The 16,423-nt window shown below is 53.0% G+C and overlaps 5 protein-coding genes across 5 annotated transcripts; 1 reads left to right on the forward strand and 4 right to left on the reverse strand.

Moving 5' to 3' along the window:
* The first annotated feature begins 142 nt into the window (after positions 1 to 142).
* Positions 143 to 3,820, forward strand: HD553DRAFT_320281 (uncharacterized protein). Its single transcript, XM_046181125.1, has 8 exons — positions 143 to 804; positions 1,082 to 1,121; positions 1,766 to 1,800; positions 2,049 to 2,117; positions 2,248 to 2,477; positions 2,554 to 2,965; positions 3,059 to 3,168; positions 3,243 to 3,820. The coding sequence occupies exons 1-8, from the start codon at positions 275 to 277 to the stop codon at positions 3,446 to 3,448; spliced, it is 1,632 nt and encodes a 543-aa protein (XP_046032747.1). The 5' UTR covers positions 143 to 274; the 3' UTR covers positions 3,449 to 3,820.
* On the reverse strand, positions 3,776 to 5,234 carry HD553DRAFT_353256 (inorganic pyrophosphatase; the record flags this gene model as incomplete). The annotated part of the gene is made up of 7 exons (XM_046183758.1): positions 3,776 to 4,114; positions 4,179 to 4,240; positions 4,319 to 4,385; positions 4,445 to 4,505; positions 4,578 to 4,761; positions 4,829 to 4,988; positions 5,079 to 5,234. The coding sequence occupies 7 exons, from the start codon at positions 5,232 to 5,234 to the stop codon at positions 3,776 to 3,778; spliced, it is 1,029 nt and encodes a 342-aa protein (XP_046032748.1).
* A 1,088-nt stretch (positions 5,235 to 6,322) lies between these two features.
* HD553DRAFT_320285 (polyamine transporter) lies at positions 6,323 to 9,020 on the reverse strand. Its single transcript, XM_046181126.1, has 13 exons — positions 8,464 to 9,020; positions 8,378 to 8,393; positions 8,219 to 8,310; positions 8,060 to 8,124; positions 7,986 to 7,991; positions 7,834 to 7,925; positions 7,635 to 7,740; positions 7,352 to 7,566; positions 7,166 to 7,289; positions 6,919 to 7,096; positions 6,819 to 6,844; positions 6,633 to 6,754; positions 6,323 to 6,558 (listed from the first exon to the last, which is right to left on the reverse strand). Exons 1-13 carry the CDS (start codon positions 8,983 to 8,985, stop codon positions 6,395 to 6,397), a joined length of 1,728 nt encoding a protein of 575 aa, XP_046032749.1. The 5' UTR covers positions 8,986 to 9,020; the 3' UTR covers positions 6,323 to 6,394.
* Positions 9,021 to 9,924: 904 nt separating this feature from the next.
* Positions 9,925 to 12,795, reverse strand: HD553DRAFT_152736 (uncharacterized protein). Its single transcript, XM_046176758.1, has 12 exons — positions 12,741 to 12,795; positions 12,397 to 12,652; positions 11,808 to 12,301; positions 11,697 to 11,743; positions 11,303 to 11,634; positions 11,197 to 11,218; positions 11,123 to 11,131; positions 11,046 to 11,058; positions 10,860 to 10,976; positions 10,650 to 10,783; positions 10,340 to 10,578; positions 9,925 to 10,264 (listed from the first exon to the last, which is right to left on the reverse strand). Exons 2-12 carry the CDS (start codon positions 12,616 to 12,618, stop codon positions 10,103 to 10,105), a joined length of 1,791 nt encoding a protein of 596 aa, XP_046032750.1. The 5' UTR covers positions 12,619 to 12,652; positions 12,741 to 12,795; the 3' UTR covers positions 9,925 to 10,102.
* Positions 12,796 to 13,619: 824 nt separating this feature from the next.
* Positions 13,620 to 15,730, reverse strand: HD553DRAFT_330142 (beta-xylosidase; the record flags this gene model as incomplete). Its single annotated transcript, XM_046181965.1, has 5 exons — positions 13,620 to 13,889; positions 13,970 to 14,313; positions 14,414 to 15,035; positions 15,170 to 15,286; positions 15,410 to 15,730. 5 exons carry the CDS (start codon positions 15,728 to 15,730, stop codon positions 13,620 to 13,622), a joined length of 1,674 nt encoding a protein of 557 aa, XP_046032751.1.
* Positions 15,731 to 16,423: the final 693 nt, after the last annotated feature.

A 16,423-nucleotide genomic window follows, 5' to 3' on the forward strand; every position in this document is an offset into this window, starting at 1 on the left:
GGATTTGGAAGGGTGATGTGGTACGACTTGGGTGCGAATACACCACACCGGTGTCGTGATCTATTTCTAGGACTCTAGGGACGATGCGCGTCATCGGATGATCAAGAAGTGATGAACCTTCTTGGTTCGAATATGCTCATCAAGGTCGTTATCATCCCCAACGTCCATAGATTATTACCCTCGGCCGAACCGTTATTGAGGAACTACTTCAATCCTCGGTCTACTCGCTCGATACCCACCCTAGGAACCCACGCTCGAATCCGATACTACTACGATGGTCGTCCCAACCTCGACCTACTCGCTCTCGCACGCGGTATCGACCTTTGATCCGGCCTTTCGTCAGCTCGACCTCGGACGTGAGACTACCACTAGCACCAGCACCAGCACCAGTGCTAGTATCAGTACCGGGTCTTCTATCGACCAAGGGAAGAGATCTGATTATGATCATGATATCGATATTCTCATCTACGGAGCGACTTCTTTCACGGGGAAATTGGTCGTCAAATATTTACTTCAACATCCGCAGTACGCCTCTGGAACGGGGGAGTTTAGGTTTGCTCTAGGTGGGAGGACGAAGAGCAAGTTAGACTCCCTAGCTGAGCAGATCGAATTAGAAGCGGAGGAACATCAGAAGCCGGAGGTGGTCTGTTTCCCTCTGTGTTTCCCTGCGTCCTCGTCTGAAGGGAGCGAGGGAGAAGAGATAGAAGAGATAGAAGAAGGAGTAAGAAAGGCAGTAGGGGGGTGTAAGGTGGTAGTCAACCTTGCGGGGCCGTTCTCGACCCAGAACGCCGAGGTGCTTATTAGGTGCGTTCAGCGTTCTTTTTTTGTGGTTGGTTTCGTCTTCTTCTTCTTCTTCTTCGTTCGCTCTTCTTTCGCTCTTCGTTCGCTCTTCGTTGTGATTTCGGGTCTGGACTTGGTCGAGCAGACGCCGATTGGGATTCCGCTGCAAAGGGGGTACGATGGCTGATCTTTCCTCTTGCCTGTTTCTTTGCCGTCTCGTCTTTCGTCTCTCGTCTTGCATCTCTCTTATTCGTCTTGGATTTGATTCATTTTGAATTTGAACCGGTCTGAGTTTACATAGGCAATGTGCGCAACAAGGGAAGCATTATGTGGACCTTACCGTGAGTCATATCTCATACCTCATATCTCAGACCCCTGTCCGTTATTCCTCTCCTCTCCGTCTTCTCCATCCTTTCCGACTTTTGGGGCAAGGGGGGCCTTGTCCCGGGAAAGGGGTGAGGAGGGGGGAGGGGGGGAGGGCTTGTCTGGGGAAGAACCGGGCTTTCGACGTGGCCATAAGGGGATAGACGAAGGCTTACGAGTTGTTATTCTTTGTTTGCGATATGGGATTGTTCTTTTGGACTTGAACTTGGATTGGGCATTCAACTTGGATTGGACTTCGGACTCGGACCCGGGCTGGGATTCGAACTGGAACTGGTACTGGGATTGATATCGATCTTTCGGACTGGACATGGGACATGGGGATTCAAAACCCGATCTGACTTGACCTGGGCTCGTACGCTAAACCGGACACGATCCTTGGTCTCAATATCGAAATCGTAACTTGAACTTCGCGACGGATTTGACTCGACTTGGCTTGGCTTGACGGATTACGACACGGACCTCCAACCTCCACTTGGAATTGGAAACCAAAATTGGACGAACTCAAACGAACTCGGCTGAAACCTTGATATCGGGCTGCCAATGGAATATCTGACGTGAACTATGGGGATCCGATCTGATTTACGGATCGGGGTGTACGCAGGGAGAGACTCCTTGGGTCAAGGAGATGATCGAAAAGTAAGCCCCGCCCTCTTCAAGGATCTCAATTCCGGCACGATTCGCCTTGCCCTTGCCCTTGTTGCTTGGATATTGGATGTTGGGCTTCTTGGAAAGGAAATCGACACTGACTTGTTCCTCGTTCCCGGCTCGTTTTGTCTGCGCGTCTTCCTGCCTGATTTTGGGATCTTATCGCTATCGATTTCGATTACGATTCTCGTTCTCGTTCTCGGCTCTGCTTTGTCGCCCTCGTATTCGCCCTGCGGCAGGTACGATTTCTTGGCCTGTTCGACCGGGTCGTGCATCGTCCCTTGTTGCGGTTTCGATTCCATCCCAAGGTACGTCGGCGCCGGGCCTGTGCATTGCGTCCCGACGTCTTCTGATACCGGCAATTGAGCTGACCTTGACCTTCCGCTCTTCCGGCTCGTGCATTGCGCTTCGCTTCATACGGGGACACCGGGACGATAGTGATCTTACCGCCTACCTCTCGGCGCAATACCTCGCTCGCCACGCGCACGGAAGTCAAGAATCAGCCCAGGCAGATTCGGTTCAACGTGATGCCAAGCTCGTCAGTTCGGAGACGTTTCATTGGATCCGAGGAGGTGTTTCTGGGGGTACGGTCGGGTCGGCGTTTGTCGTCGCCGAGATGGAAAAGAGGAGGTTGCAGAGGGGGATGGGCGAGTTTGCGCTGACTTTTAGTGGGTGATCAGGGTCGTGAAAGATTCGCGATACAGGACTGCTCCGCTGATGATGTATGTTTGACCCGACCGATAGGAGAATCGGGCCGACCGTCCAAGGGGTTCCGACCGGCTTACTACAACGCCCTCAGCGGACTCCGGGGCATGTTCTTCGTCATGGCTCCTGTCAACTCGGCCATCGTCCGTCGATCGTGGTCGATCTTGCAACGAGCGCCTCTCATCCTCTCCGCCGCCCCTAGTTCCAGCGCTGCCTCCAGCTCGAAATCGTCTTGGGCGTCCTCTGCGCCGGTGCCGGCTCGATACGGTAAAGACTTTACGTACGACGAATCCATGTGTCTCGGACCTCGAGGCAAGGGGATGTCGGCGCTCTCGAGCTGCTTCTTTGGGTTGTTGTTGACGGCGTTCGGAGCGGCATTTGCGAGTAGCTCGTTGGTCAGGTCGTTGGTCAAGCTCGTCGCACCCGTTTCGGGTAGTGGACCTAGCGAAGAGTGAGTCAATGGCACGCCCTTGTTTGGCCCTATCGACGTGACCATGGCTGACCCGGGCCGAGACTTCGTGTTCGACGCGGCGTTATTTGCCAGACAACAGAAGAAGGGATATTTCGAGGCTGTGAACGTTGCTCAGAGCGAGAAGGATGCGGTGGTCACGACCATGTTTGGGAGGTACGATCCGGGATACAGCGGGACCGCACGTGAGTACTGGGCTCTTTCCATCTCTGTCAACCCGGCTTGCTGATCATGCCTTGCCCACGCCTCGATCTCGCAGGGATGCTAGCGGAATCCGCACTCAGCCTGTCCATTGCGCACGACCAGATCTCGAGCATCGGCAAGCTCGGTGGAGTGCTCACTCCGTCCACGGCGATGGGCGACATTCTGGCGGAAAGGTTGAGGCGGTACGGAGGCTTTGAGATCTCGACCTCGACTTTTGAGGACTGGAAACGGGCTAGGGAGGCGGACAAGAAGAACGTCTAGGCCGGCGTGACAGATAGCAAAAAAAGAGAAAAGAACGATCGTGAATGGTACCAGTGCGGATGTTGCAGTCACAACATCCAAAATTTGACAATATAACCGAGTGTTCCCGCATGTAGCATAATAAAACGGGTGTGTGCGTCTGCGATTCGATCGTGCCCAGTCTCGACGATCCTACCTGATCGCGCCATTGTACACATGTATACGCTAATAGCTACTGCCGTATGATTGTCATGACCCCTGCCATGCAGAGCGACTCGACGTGGCTCCGGTGCTTTGCGTTCCCCAACATATGCTTCAGATATTCATCGTCCGTCTGCTCATTCCAAACTAGACGTCCGTCCCATTGTTGGGTATGATCTGGCCATCCTCAACAAAGAACCACTGCGAATACCTCTCCGGTACCTTGGCGGCAATCTCCACCTTGGACTTCTTAGGTACCCCAAACGCCTTTCTCTTGTTGTTGTCGCAGGCGTTGACCAGGCTCTTCTCAGCGGACATCGTGGTGGTCTGGTTATAGTTGATCTCGTTCGCATCGACCTTGCCTTCGATCAGGTCGTGCCAGTATCCGTGGCCACGCTCAAGGACGTCTTGGATGAAGGGGACGTCTTGGTACCATTCGCCGACGATCGGAATGAGACCTTCGTCGCCACGAGCCAGTTTGTAGTACTACATGTTTCTCGATGATCAGCTACTGCGTCCGCTGCGAAATCTTGCTGAAAGGAAAGCTCACGGTAAACCAGTCTCGATAAGCCTGGATGACTCCTGGACGGTACTTTTCGACATCCTGGTAAGCTGTTGAAATAATCATTGCAATCGTTTAGCTTTCACAGCGGTAATTGTCAAACTCTATTTCAAAGATGCTGGACTTGCTGTTCAAAAGAGGTGCCAAGGGATCCTTGATATCAATACCGATCAACTTCCAGTCGGTCTCGTTTCCCTATGACATGATTACTATCAGTGGAAGCTGACGAGCTGAATGACATCAGCGGCACCAACATCGTTCAGAGCGAGGCCGCCGAGAACCTTGACCTGCTTGATCTGTCCGACGAAGCCAGGACTAGCAAGACAAACCCATCAATATCTCAATCCCCTTTCTAGACTCCCATTCTTGATATCACACCATACTCACTCCTGGCCGATATCGAAGAGGTCGATCGGATCGTTATCCCCTTCGAATCCGGTGAACGGATGTTCGAAGTTTGGGCTCTCCCATGTTTGCGGGACCGAGCCGTACAAGAAGGGGTAGGATACGTGAGGCCAGACGTTCTCTACGAATCGAGGGGCGCCTTTTCGGGTGTCGTGGAAGATGGGGTCTGAAGCGCCGTGGTGGTTTAAGCCAAGGCTTACCAAGGTAGAAAATATAGATAGAGGTATGCTCACTGAAAGGCTCGTCCCGGGACGTCTCGATCTTTCCGTTCGTCAACCTGGGGATCTCGACGATAAAGTTGATGATCTGCTTGTTCGATTCGTCGGGATAGAGAGGGACGTCGTGCCAGAATGATGCGGGACAGCCGTCCTTTTCCAACCAGATCCTCCAGTTCTGCAATCGACGGCAATGTTGATCGAGCGATCTCGGTGAGCAGCCCTTTCTGGATTGGGTTAATAAAAGGTGGAACATATAGGGACTGACCTCAGTGTTCCTGGCTCCGACTTCCACATAAGTCCAGCCATCGTTCTCGGTTTTGGTGTTTGCGCCCGTGTTTCCCTTGGGAGCGGCGGTGGCTGTCTGCACCATCAGGCCCGCAAGCAAGAGAGAGACTAGCGTTCGAGGGGTAATGCTGGTCATCGTTGTAGCTGAATGGACGAAGAACTGGTTGGGAGCATGATATACTGAAAAGGACAGGAGATTTCATGTGCAAGCCCACAGTGTTATATCCATTTCCACGATTCTGTTCGGTCGATCCCATAAACTTCGACGGCTGACCCCATTTTGTGCAAGCCACACCCACCCTTGTCTCTCGCTCCGGGTTTCGCCTGAAGCCAAGAACTTGCTGGTGTGGTGACTATCTTGCCAAGAGTAAAACCTACGTTGTGCTAGCTGAATCACGGAAATCGTCGTGTAAGCCCTGTTCAATGTCGTCCAAGCGCACACGCACGTTTCATCAAAAAGATATGAAACACGTGCGAAGCGCGCGCGCGACCGGATAACTAAGGATTGATGTGACAAGGAGCCGTCGAGTTGTTCTGCTTCTCATATACGAGCTCCCGAATCTCACGGGATTGGAACAGGGTCTATCGGGGCCTCGAGTGTCCTCGATGGCATATTGTAACACTATTGTCGTTGCTCAGCCGTAGCTAGACCGGTTGATCAGTGGCTGCGCGAGAATTAAGCTATACATCGAAATTCAACGAGACGGACGACCTCGGGCTTCGGCAGGCGTGGCATAATTCTGAGCTGGCAGGACGGGAGATGAGCGGATGTGGCGCCTTGGTCCCAAATCGTGCAAGCGTCCAAAGCCTTCTTGATTGCCTTGACCCCCTTCCTGATCTCCCTCACCTCCCTATCTTTCCTATCCTGACCCCGCTTGATCCGGGCAGCCAAGGTGGCCTTGCGGTTGGCTTTGGCAAGCTTGAGGGCGACCTTCCTACGGATTTTCGAGTGTCAAGTGACGGAGTCGAAGCGATGGATGAGCAAGGGTCGATCTGTGTCACCCCATCCATTGTTCATTCCAAGCCCAAATGTCTCGCAGCTCGGAAGACTTTTTTTTTTTGGTTATCAATCTTCGCCGATTGTTCGACATGTGGGATGTTTTCTATGGCGCGGCGCAGCCCTCCACCTTACCGTACGACCAGCATTTTCGAACGTCGTAATGTTAGTTCCATGCAAGCGTGTCAAAAGCGTCGATCAGGGAGATCCTCGGTACGATTCGTCTGTCTGCTTTGAACGCTTAATTCATCATTGCTGGTGTATGTACTAATACAAAGTGTTCTTGCTCGTCGACAAGCTCAATCGCTCTTTCCAAAGTTTTCCGCGCAATATGGAGATTTCGCTCTGACCTTTGCGCCTCTTCTGTAGAGGAAGAAGGGAATAGACACAAGCAGGAACGACAGCATCGAGAGTAAGAACAGTGCCCATTGGTTCCCTAATCGCTCGAACATCTGTCTTCCGACTGATCATACCAGGCCAAAATGAAGTAGACGGTTTAGTTCGATCTTCCGACTGGAAGGAGAAGCTGAGCCTTACAGAGAGGGAAGATCGCTCCGACGATGTTTCGCACGAAGACCACCCCCGCCAGAGCGCTCGAGGCGTAGTGTCCGTATCCATCGACGACATAGGTCAAGATGGCGTTGATGATGCAGAAGAAACTGTTGGTATCGAACAGACAAATATGAGACTCGATGAGACAAAGTCGCTTCTGTGACAGCTTACCCGAATCCCACGCAAGCAAAGCCGATCTGAAGATGCGCTCCGACTCAGCTCGAAGAACACACGCAAACACGCTCAGAAGCAAATCCAAGTACTGGCTCACCAAAGGAGCGATCCAGGGGAGGTAGGCATAACTCGTCCAGGCGGAGATCATCAACCCAAGGGGCATCAACCAGATCCCATACAGCGAGATCCACCATCGCGCTTCGGGGTTAGGAGTCCCGGTTTCAGTGGATCGCTTTTGATAAAACCGTTCTTGCATCGGGTGGAAGGCAAAGGCGCTGTAGGTGAAGGTGCGGAATCAGCGGACGAATACATGTCTCGGATACCAACCTGTCTTGGGTACTGACATGACAGCTCCTACTACGTAAGCGCCGAAAGTGAGGTTGACGAGTCCCGTATTATCCCAGTCGTGCCCGTTATTCCCCGGTCCGAAGATCAGGGGAAAGGCCTCGTTGGATAAGAAGATCATGCCTGTCGTGTCCGAATAATCAGTTCGAGCCGTCGCAGCCGTCAATGAATAGTCTCCGACTTGCCATAAACGTAGCCATTGATCAGAGCGGACAATGTAACGATCCGCTCCTTGACCAGGAACAGCCACGGTCGATACAGACTGGTCTTGTAGATGTACCCGGGCTTGCGCTTGTCCTTTTCGTGGTCAGCGTAGACGTTGGTGAATCCTTGAGCCCGTAGAGCTTGCGATTTCCTGGACATGATGATCGTGTCCCGAGTTTCTGGTAGGAAGAAGAATCTACATCGAACGAGAATCAAGGTCAGTCTCAGGAGGGTATCAAGTATCCATCGATACAGATGACTTGCATTATAAACCAATGAGCACCGAAGATGATCAGGTAGACCCAAAAGTTCCATCTCCAGCCTTTTGCGGGCGGTATGAAAGCGGAAACGACGTTCCCAAGAGGGGGACCTTTTCGAATTTGGATTGAACGATGGCAAAGATCTGGACTCAGTCGTAGCCCTCGACGATGGTATGCAAAAGTTTTTTAGCTTCGGGACTCACCGTCCACACTGGATAATGCGTAGATCGCTACGGCCAGTCCGCACTCCCTGATTCCGAAGAGATCGTGGACGACTCCTCCGGTGTTTGCCAACCTGTAGAAGGGATATTATGTAAGGTCAACAGGCCACATTCCACAGTCGAACAAAGCTCACGGTGTACTGCGAAAGAAAGGCCAATTAGCCCACGAACTCTCAAACCTATCGCCATCCATAGCCTTGTGACTCACGATCCCGAAAACCCTTGAATGAATCGACAGACGAGGACGGTCCCGATATTGGGGGCCAGAGCCAGCTGTAACCCAACCATAAGAAACGAAATCGGACGGTTGTAAGCCGCTTGCTTTAGATGGCATCCAGCCGGACGGGATCACAGAAGGGGGGCTTACGGGGATCTGGAAGCAGGTGAAGATGAACCAAGAGACTAGGTAGACGGGTCTTCGGCCGAAGAATTCCGATAAGGGGGCGGTGAAGAGAGGACCTGATGAACGAAATCTCGCCGATCAGCTCGTCAAGCTCGCAGAGAGGTTATTGGGAGGTCGAATTACCGATAGCAAATCCGAGCTGGATACAGCGTAGAAAGATGTTCGGGTCAGTTACTGTATGCTCGTGTCATCGACGATGCTCGACTCACGACGTAAAGTGACAGTCCCACGGTCACCACCTCTGCGGAAACGTTGAACTCTTCGGCGATCTGGCCTGCACCAGTAGAGTACCCGCTCACGCACAGGCAGACCAGGTTGTTAAGCCAACTAGCCAACCCAACGATCAAGTATCGTTTCCATTTGGGATAATTCCTCGGATTCCGCTTGTCTTCCTTCGTGCTCCGGATGATATCGGAACCTTCCGCGTCTCTATAAGCAAAGTAGACTCCGGCTTCTTCGAGCGCCTGGAAGAGACCGGGGTTGGATTTCTCTAGCTGTTCATGTTCGTATTTCTCTGCTTGCTCGGGTGGTTTTGTATTCGAGGAAGGATAGGCGATAGAGGCTGGATTTATTGGTGAGGTTGTACGGGGAACACCGCCAGTGGCCAAAGATATTGGCTGGACGCCGAGTTTGGCGGGCTTGTCCTCCGGAGTGGGATGAGACGGTTCCACAGCCGTGAGCGATGGTGACGGCGGAGAAGAGTTGAGCTTATTTTCGCTGTGTTTGAGCATTGTCGATGTATGATATGGTAGCAAAGTACACGATGACGGGCTAAAGACGATCGCTGAATGTCGAGGGCGATATTTGTTCAGGTCGAGCTCGACGGTACTTGTACCCCAGCCTGTGAGCTTGCGTCATTGAACGCGCGGTATCTGAAACACGTGGCGGATCCCGCGGTGTACTGTGCTCCCCGAGCCATAATTAGCTTCCATAGAGAAGCCGACAGCTCCAATGTCGTCTTGCCGGCGGGGTCAATCGTCAGATAACAACCGTAAATTGAATTAATTTGTGGCTTTGTGCGGGGTGTGAAGAGAAGGCGGAGTACCGGGGCTCGAGTCGGGGAATGTCGTTCGACCTGTCACGCGACCTGAAACGCGGATGCCTTTCAGGCAATTCTGGCCTACTTACATCGACCGTCGGGTTCAGATTTTACTCTTCCGATCTGGACTTATGAGACCGCTACGAGGTATGTTTCTGCGTCAACACACAGCCAGGACGTTTGCCGTGAGAATTGCTACAGACTGATTTTGTGCCGACCCGCGTCCCGAAACAGTCTGAAACATACATTGCCATGATGAGAACGACCCCAAGGGGTCCTATCTAGTGCCTGCAAACATTGAAGATAACAGACCATCTGCTCAAACGACTGAACGCCCGGATCGTATTGTCATCGATCAAGGATCTGCTGACCAGCAAGAGACTCGCATGGACGAGACCAGCGTCTGCGACGCGCGCAACGCACGGTAATCGCAGGTTTCACCACGCGGATGCAGAGGGCTTCGAGGTCGAATGGAACGACTCTCTTGTCACCGTCGGATTCTTCTGGCGATGTGACAAGGTCCGCTAGTTGTGTTGAAGACAACAAGATGACTACCCGTCGAATTCGCTAATGCTTGCTAGCACGGGGCGATTGGCAACACGGTTCCACAAGGCGGAGGTGTGTGTCCAGCACGCCGCTCTGGGCTAAGAATTAGATTGTCAAAAACGTTGACAAGGACACCAGCCACCGATCGGGTCCATCATACTATTCGTGTTCGCACACCCTGAGAGAGCTTTCGAAATGCCTCATAATGTCCATACCCTCGATTGCGAGAACACTTCATTGAGCCCGGCCTCGGCACGAGCCTTTCATGCGATCCGCTTCGACAACTTCTGAAAGCGCTGCAACTGTACGGCCATCGCTCCACCAGCGTCCTGCGATGCATACTTTTGGTACAGCGCTCGGGCTTGCTCGATGACGTGCAGGGTTTCCGAACGAGCGGTGGCGGAGAGCGCGGCTTCCTCATGCAGCTACAGGTCAAAATCGTATCAGCGACCTGCTTCAGGGGTCACGATGTGCAGACCTCGCCTTGTGCTGGAACGTACCGACAGCAAATATCGACCCGTGCTAAAGTATACTCTGTTTTGTATATCGTGTATCGCGTGGAAAAATCCGAATCTATCCAATCCGGCCATCGTGTCCAGGTATAGGACTGCCCAACGGTGGCAATCGAGGAGGCTTTCCTGGGAAGGGTGATGACGATAGCGAAGACGAGAGAGTCGCAGCATATGATCAAAGTACCACATGGGGGTTGCTTTCAAATCGCTGTTCTGGTCCGGTACCGCTGTGAGCATCGGCGATCGAGAGTCAGACTAATCCCTGAGAAGATCGTGGTGGGACCCATATCGAACGTACCCATGCGGCCCTCCTTGTAACGATTATAGATGCCCGTCAACTCGCTCTCTAGACGTTCGATCTGGCTCTCGGTGATTGGGGCGATCCTGGCGGCTTCCCCTAGTCGCATGATCTGGATGGTGACGCTCATATACCTGAAACGTGAATTCGTGAGCGAGATCTGATGACATTCGTTGCGCTCAGCTATACCACAGGACGGACGAGATGCACATGCAGAGATGCCAATCCAGGTCCTTGTGCAGTCCAGGTCGGTCCGTTACCCAGAGTCTTGGGTCGAGGAATTCGTGGCTCTTCATGAATTGTGGTAGCCGCTCAATACGGCTGTACCTGGATCGGACAACCGAAAGGGCGCTATCGTAAGCAAAGCATCCGCCGCCAATATCGCTTGGTGCTCACATGTGATCGTATGCTGTATGATCGTTTCATCCGTTAGCTGACGTCTGCACGGTAGTTGTGATCGGAATTCATCTCACTATGTAGACCTGAACAAACGCATTCAATTGTGTTCAGCCGGCGAACCCGGTAATCTGTGTTCCCCGGTACTCACAGTACCACGTCCTTTCTCGGTTCTGAGCGCAAGTCGCAAGAGTTAGACGGGTCAGCTTTCCCGCCTCACCCCACTAGAAAAGCTGTTATCGATCGGTTCGACCTACCAGTATCGCCTTGGCTTCTGCATCATCAAGCGGCAAATCAGACGTCCGCGGTACATGCATCCCAAGCTGGTAAGCCAGACGGATAGCGTGACCTAGTCTCTGCCAGGTCTGCTTGCTCTCCCGCGGTAGACCCCAGAAGACGAAGCACGAGATCGCTTGAACCGTCGTCACGTGGCAATGTCCCTCGTTCATGGCCTTGTGTAAGAGGGACTTGGCGTGAGGGTATAGGGTTTGGTAGATCCGGCGATCGTCGTGTGAGAACCTTGCGGCGAGGCAGATCATGATTGTGAAGAGAAAGGGCGAACTCGAACGGATCTTGTCGAACGTGTGGTCTACCGAGATGTGGGGATTCAGACGAGTTCTGCGGTGCAGACCGAGCCGAGAAGAGACTCACATTCAGGTTCAAACATGGCCATGAGAATATTGAGTTGTCGCATAAATCTGTCTCCCGTCGAGCCATGAGCTTGTTTGTTCTCATCGAATTTTAGCTGCGAAGCCTACTCACGTTCCAAACAACCTCTCGGCTTGTTCCAAAGTCACATAACGCAGGTAGATGGGATCATCGAATGGATCATACGTGGCGTCTTCATCATCGAGGTCTTCGCTGCTGGCCTCATCGTCATCCAGGTCAACGCGATTGGGGTTTGCCCGTCGGGGCGGTGCATGGTCGGTCCTGCCCGTGTGCCAGGACTTGGATCCCGACGCAGAGCCGTCTGTGAGAGCTGTTCTCGACTGTTCTTGAGCTTGAAAGTAATTGGAAGGTCCGGGGACCGCCTGTTGCTGTAGCTGCGGCGGCAGGAATGCGGGTCCTTGCTCGTTGAAGCTCGTAGTCATATTCCCGAAGTTTCCTCCTGCCGATCCGCTCGTCCCGAGAGGATAATTCGAGGTCGAAGCCGAGGTCGAGGTTGTTCCGAAATCAAATGATAAGAACGGATCGAACGAGAGACCGAGTTGAGCGTTTAAGAGGTCGAATTCCGCTTGAGGCATCGATCCGATCGTCTAAGATCACCAATAATAATATCAACATGTGTGTCATGTCATATCATATCAGACCCCAGTCTTCGGCAAGAAAACTTGTGAGAAGACTGGCTGACCTGTAGATCACTTGCGTCCATACCGCCCATCCCAGCTGGCCACGGAGCCGGAATGTTATACCCCTCCATCGTATTACCCCGCTCGAGTCCCAGAGTCCTCTCTGCAGCTGGCGTGTTGCCATTATTGTTGTTCGTAATTGTATTCATCGAGGTAGACCCGACCGTCTCATCGGCTTCGAAGGAGTTTTCGGGTTCCAAGAGGTCCATAGGACTGGTCGACATGCCGTGCAACGACCCTTCTAAGTCCGAGGCAGGCCTGCATATCAAAAGGTTGTACGTATGGGTAGCAAGAAGTATCTCAGCAAGTTAAGAGGCAGAGGTTCTGATTAGGGATGGAGACTCACCTGACTTTGGCACGCCGACCCCTCTTGGCACTCTTGTACTCGCAGACCAGGTCGAGTCGATCACATCTCGTACAACGAGATCCTTGACCTTCCAAGCATTTGACCTGGCGATCAATAATGAGATCGTATCAGTCTTGATACTGTGATGGGCGACTCCCGGGCTCTGCCAGGCTTTGAATTTACGAGTCGACTAGGTACTCACCTTGATCTTGCGGCATCCGACACATCTATTATCCCATCAGCGAGGTATTCCACGACAAGTGTGAGGAAGATAGGCATGATAGATCAGCATCCGGGTCACATAGCATATGAAAGAGGGCAAGAGACTGACGCTTGTCGAAGGATGGGTTTCTGTCCTTGATCCCGCCCGGCTGACGATCTGTTCAAGACGTCCTCGACCGTTTCGATGCGGGATGGTTCCATAGTCAGGTCGGCCACAACCTAGATGTGCTGAGCTATATCGATTCTGTCCTTCTATTCCTTCTATCGAGAATTAAAATGTGATATGGTGCAACGAGATGTATACCGAGCAGGAACTGATGTCGAACGGTTTCACGAGCTGTTGCGATTGACGTCAGCTTGGTACGTCCACCTCGACATCTGTCCTGCTGCGCTGTCTGGCGACGGCTATGCGGCCCCGCTTCTAGATTCGTGGTGAGACTGGTGAGTGCATTGTGGACCGGCATAACAGTGCTCGTGTTGCGGTGCAACTGGTGAAAGGATGATGATGATGATCATAATAGACTGTATGTCAGAGGTGTCTTTGCCCTGCGACTTCGACGGACTCGTCAAGACGGAAATCTCCTTCAAGCTTCAAGTCGACAATCTCGGATATGTAAGGGTATATATGATATACAAGGAGCTATCCAACGAAACAGACTACGCCTCGATCCCGGTAGCAACCTCCCACTTGGCATATCGGAAATAGGCAGGTTCGAGGCAAGGCGACCCAGCGACCCCCTGTGCATAGACCCCGATGTGGACTCCGGTGAACAAGGGTTGGAACAGGCTGGTCTTGACCGATCCTACCACCGTAGGAGCTGCTTCTTGCTCGTCAGCTCGTTTGTACCAGAGCTCGTAAGCGTCCTTTCGTGCCTTGACACCGAGCACGAGAGGACCAGCCTCGGAATCAAGCTGGAAGGTGGTTTCCTGTGGTACGGGCGCAAGGTGCATTCAATTTCAACTGACCATCGCGAACGAGAGATATGCGATGACCACCTCGGACTGACTTGGAAAGACCTATCCGCACTGGGCGCCTTGAACACCAACTCCCTTCCACTACCCCCCCTACCACCACTAGCCTTCCGAGTACCCCTCACGCTCAAGGTAATATGAGCGTCCTTGTCCAACCAGACTACCAACCCCGCAGCGGTCCCCTCGACGTTAGGCAGGAAGTTCATCTCCGTCGACCATTCTCCCTCGAAATCGGGCTGTTTACGGAGCAGAGCAGAGGGGGATTCTTGGTAGTCGATCGAATAGGCGGAACCTCGGATGGAGAGGTAGCCGGGCCGGGAGGTGAGGGAGTGGAAGGGACGTAAGGGGGTGCGGATGGTGTACCAGCCGAGTTGTAGCGCTGGCGAGGTTTCGAGGTTTCGAGGTGGGAGGGAATGTCAGCATATCGAAAACGGGGCGTTGTGAGATTGCAGACCCGTGCTTTTGTAAGGGGGACTTACTGGTCGTCTTGAACTCGTCGATCCAGTTCGTAGCCGGTACGTAAGAGACGCTCCCAACGTTGGCTTCCCCGACGAGCTCGATAGGTCTCTGACCGTTGACAACAGGCCACCCATCTACCCATTCGACGGGGGCCATAAAAGACTCTCTCCCCAGCGCCGAACGCATGAGGATGGGATTGACCAGCTGGTCCGCCTTGAACTGAGGTCTAACTCCGAGGAAGACGGCCCACCATTGTCCGTTCTCACCTTCGACCATGTCCAAGTGTCCGGTGTTTTGGATATGGGGATGGTTGCCGTTAAAGACGATCGGGTTGATATGAACCGGAGGTGCGACCCAAGGACCCAGGGGTTTGTCGCTCCGGTAAACCCATTCTTGGTGGCCGTCCTGCGTACCTCCTTCGGCGGTGAAGAGATAGTACCAACCCTCGCGTTTGATGATGTGACAGCCCTCTGCCGTGCCCAACACCGAGTCCATAGTCAGACGAGGTGGGGACAGAGAACGGCCGGTGGAGAGGTCGAATTCGTTCGAGTAGGAGACGATCTTCATGGAAAATTCTGGCTCGTAGGTCATATGAAATCGAGTGCAGGTGAGGTAAGTCCGATCGTCGTCGTCGAACAGGATCTGCAAGATTTATCCAAGGTAAAAAGGGGAAAAAAGGATTTCGAGATTAGTTGAGATGTCGTGACCGGGAAAAAAGATCTGACGCTATCTAGATTGAGGTTAAAATTCGGGGGCGAGGACGACGGACGACTCACATCCTGATCGAAACCCAGCTCTTCAAAGTAGACAGCATCGCTCCACTTGGAATCGTCGTGAATATCATCGGTGCTCACGTAGAACCCGGTCGGTTCTACCATGTACGGTTTGTCGCCCTGCAGAAATATCACCAGAGTTGCACAAGACCGCACGACACGATATCAAATAACGGATCTTCAGCTTGCCAGTCGAGGATACGTATGAAGTTGATTTGGGATAGTCGGACTTGCCTCGGTGACGATCTTGTAAAAACACGTACAAGCCACATACCACCTCCCCCTCTTCACATTATACCTCAACGTAGGCGCCCAAAGCCCTCCGGAAGCCTCGACGGTCCGCATATCCACACCCTGTGAACGACGGTTCAGCGCGTGACCTATGAGGGTCCAGTGGACCATGTCGAGGGAGTGGTAAATGGGGAGACCGGGAAAGAATTCGAAGGTCGAGGTGCAGAGGTAGTAGCCGGGGGTGGCACTCGAACCTGGGGGGACGTAGGTTATGGATGGGTCTGGGTTCATCCCGGGGAGGATTGGGTTGCGGTAGGTCTTGGGTGCGTGCATAGTGGTGGTGGTGGTGGTCGTATTGATGGTGGTAGTGGACGAGAAGGGATATAATGGTCGGATGCAGGGTGAAGTGACTTGCTTCTGTCGAAACCTCATCGAATGCGAACATCCCGGGCTGTCTTCGATGTTTTCGCAAACCTCTTATAGCTCAAGCTCCCGTGGCTGTAGGTGACGCTGCACTGCACTGCTAGCTCGAGCCATCACACCTCGACCCATCTTGGCCCAAGCGATGCTCGACCCTGAGCACGAGCATCGAACGGTCACGGTCGATACTTCGGGGGGACCGCGCCGGTCATTTGCGAGATGTTTACCGGTGTATTGAGGTTTCGGACCGATTTCGGGGTGTCTTGGCCTGTTTGTTATGAGTCCCCAAGGCAGAGCGCAGAGATAGGCTACGTAGTCCCACGGGGTTGGGGGTCTGGGGTTGCGAGTTGGAAACTTGCAAATGGTAATGGATCATCGATCATGGCAATGCCAACGACGTTGTCCTCGGGTCTCGTATGTAGGCAAAGGTTCGCGAATCACGTGACCCGCGCGCGAGTCCCTCCTCGGGATGTTTCAAGGGGTGAAACGCATCAGCCATCGTCTCTGATTTGCACAGCAAGGTTTCGATCATTTCCAGGAACCAAAGAGGAGCAGATCCGAGGTTTCGAGGTATCGAGAGGTCGCTCGATCTGTCTTTCACGCCCA

Source organism: Filobasidium floriforme (assembly GCF_021052385.1).
Source record: "Filobasidium floriforme strain CBS 6241 chromosome Unknown HD553scaffold_29, whole genome shotgun sequence".
Taxonomy (NCBI): domain Eukaryota; kingdom Fungi; phylum Basidiomycota; class Tremellomycetes; order Filobasidiales; family Filobasidiaceae; genus Filobasidium; species Filobasidium floriforme.

Coding starts and splice junctions, on each gene's coding strand:
- HD553DRAFT_320281 (XM_046181125.1), top strand. CDS start 275: ATGGTCGTCCCAACCTCGACCTACTCGCTCTCGCACGCGGTATCGACC. Junction 1,801..2,048: donor GTCAAGGAGATGATCGAAAA/GTAAGCCCCGCC, acceptor GCCCTGCGGCAG/GTACGATTTCTTGGCCTGTT. Junction 2,118..2,247: donor GGTTTCGATTCCATCCCAAG/GTACGTCGGCGC, acceptor CCGGGACGATAG/TGATCTTACCGCCTACCTCT.
- HD553DRAFT_320285 (XM_046181126.1), bottom strand. CDS start 8,985: ATGCTCAAACACAGCGAAAATAAGCTCAACTCTTCTCCGCCGTCACCA. Junction 8,125..8,218: donor TCACCTGCTTCCAGATCCCC/GTAAGCCCCCCT, acceptor GTTGGGTTACAG/CTGGCTCTGGCCCCCAATAT. Junction 6,755..6,818: donor TTTGCTTGCGTGGGATTCGG/GTAAGCTGTCAC, acceptor CGATACCAACAG/TTTCTTCTGCATCATCAACG.
- HD553DRAFT_152736 (XM_046176758.1), bottom strand. CDS start 12,618: ATGTCGACCAGTCCTATGGACCTCTTGGAACCCGAAAACTCCTTCGAA. Junction 11,219..11,302: donor CAGAAGCCAAGGCGATACTG/GTAGGTCGAACC, acceptor ACTTGCGCTCAG/AACCGAGAAAGGACGTGGTA. Junction 10,265..10,339: donor CGGGTCGATATTTGCTGTCG/GTACGTTCCAGC, acceptor TTTGACCTGTAG/CTGCATGAGGAAGCCGCGCT.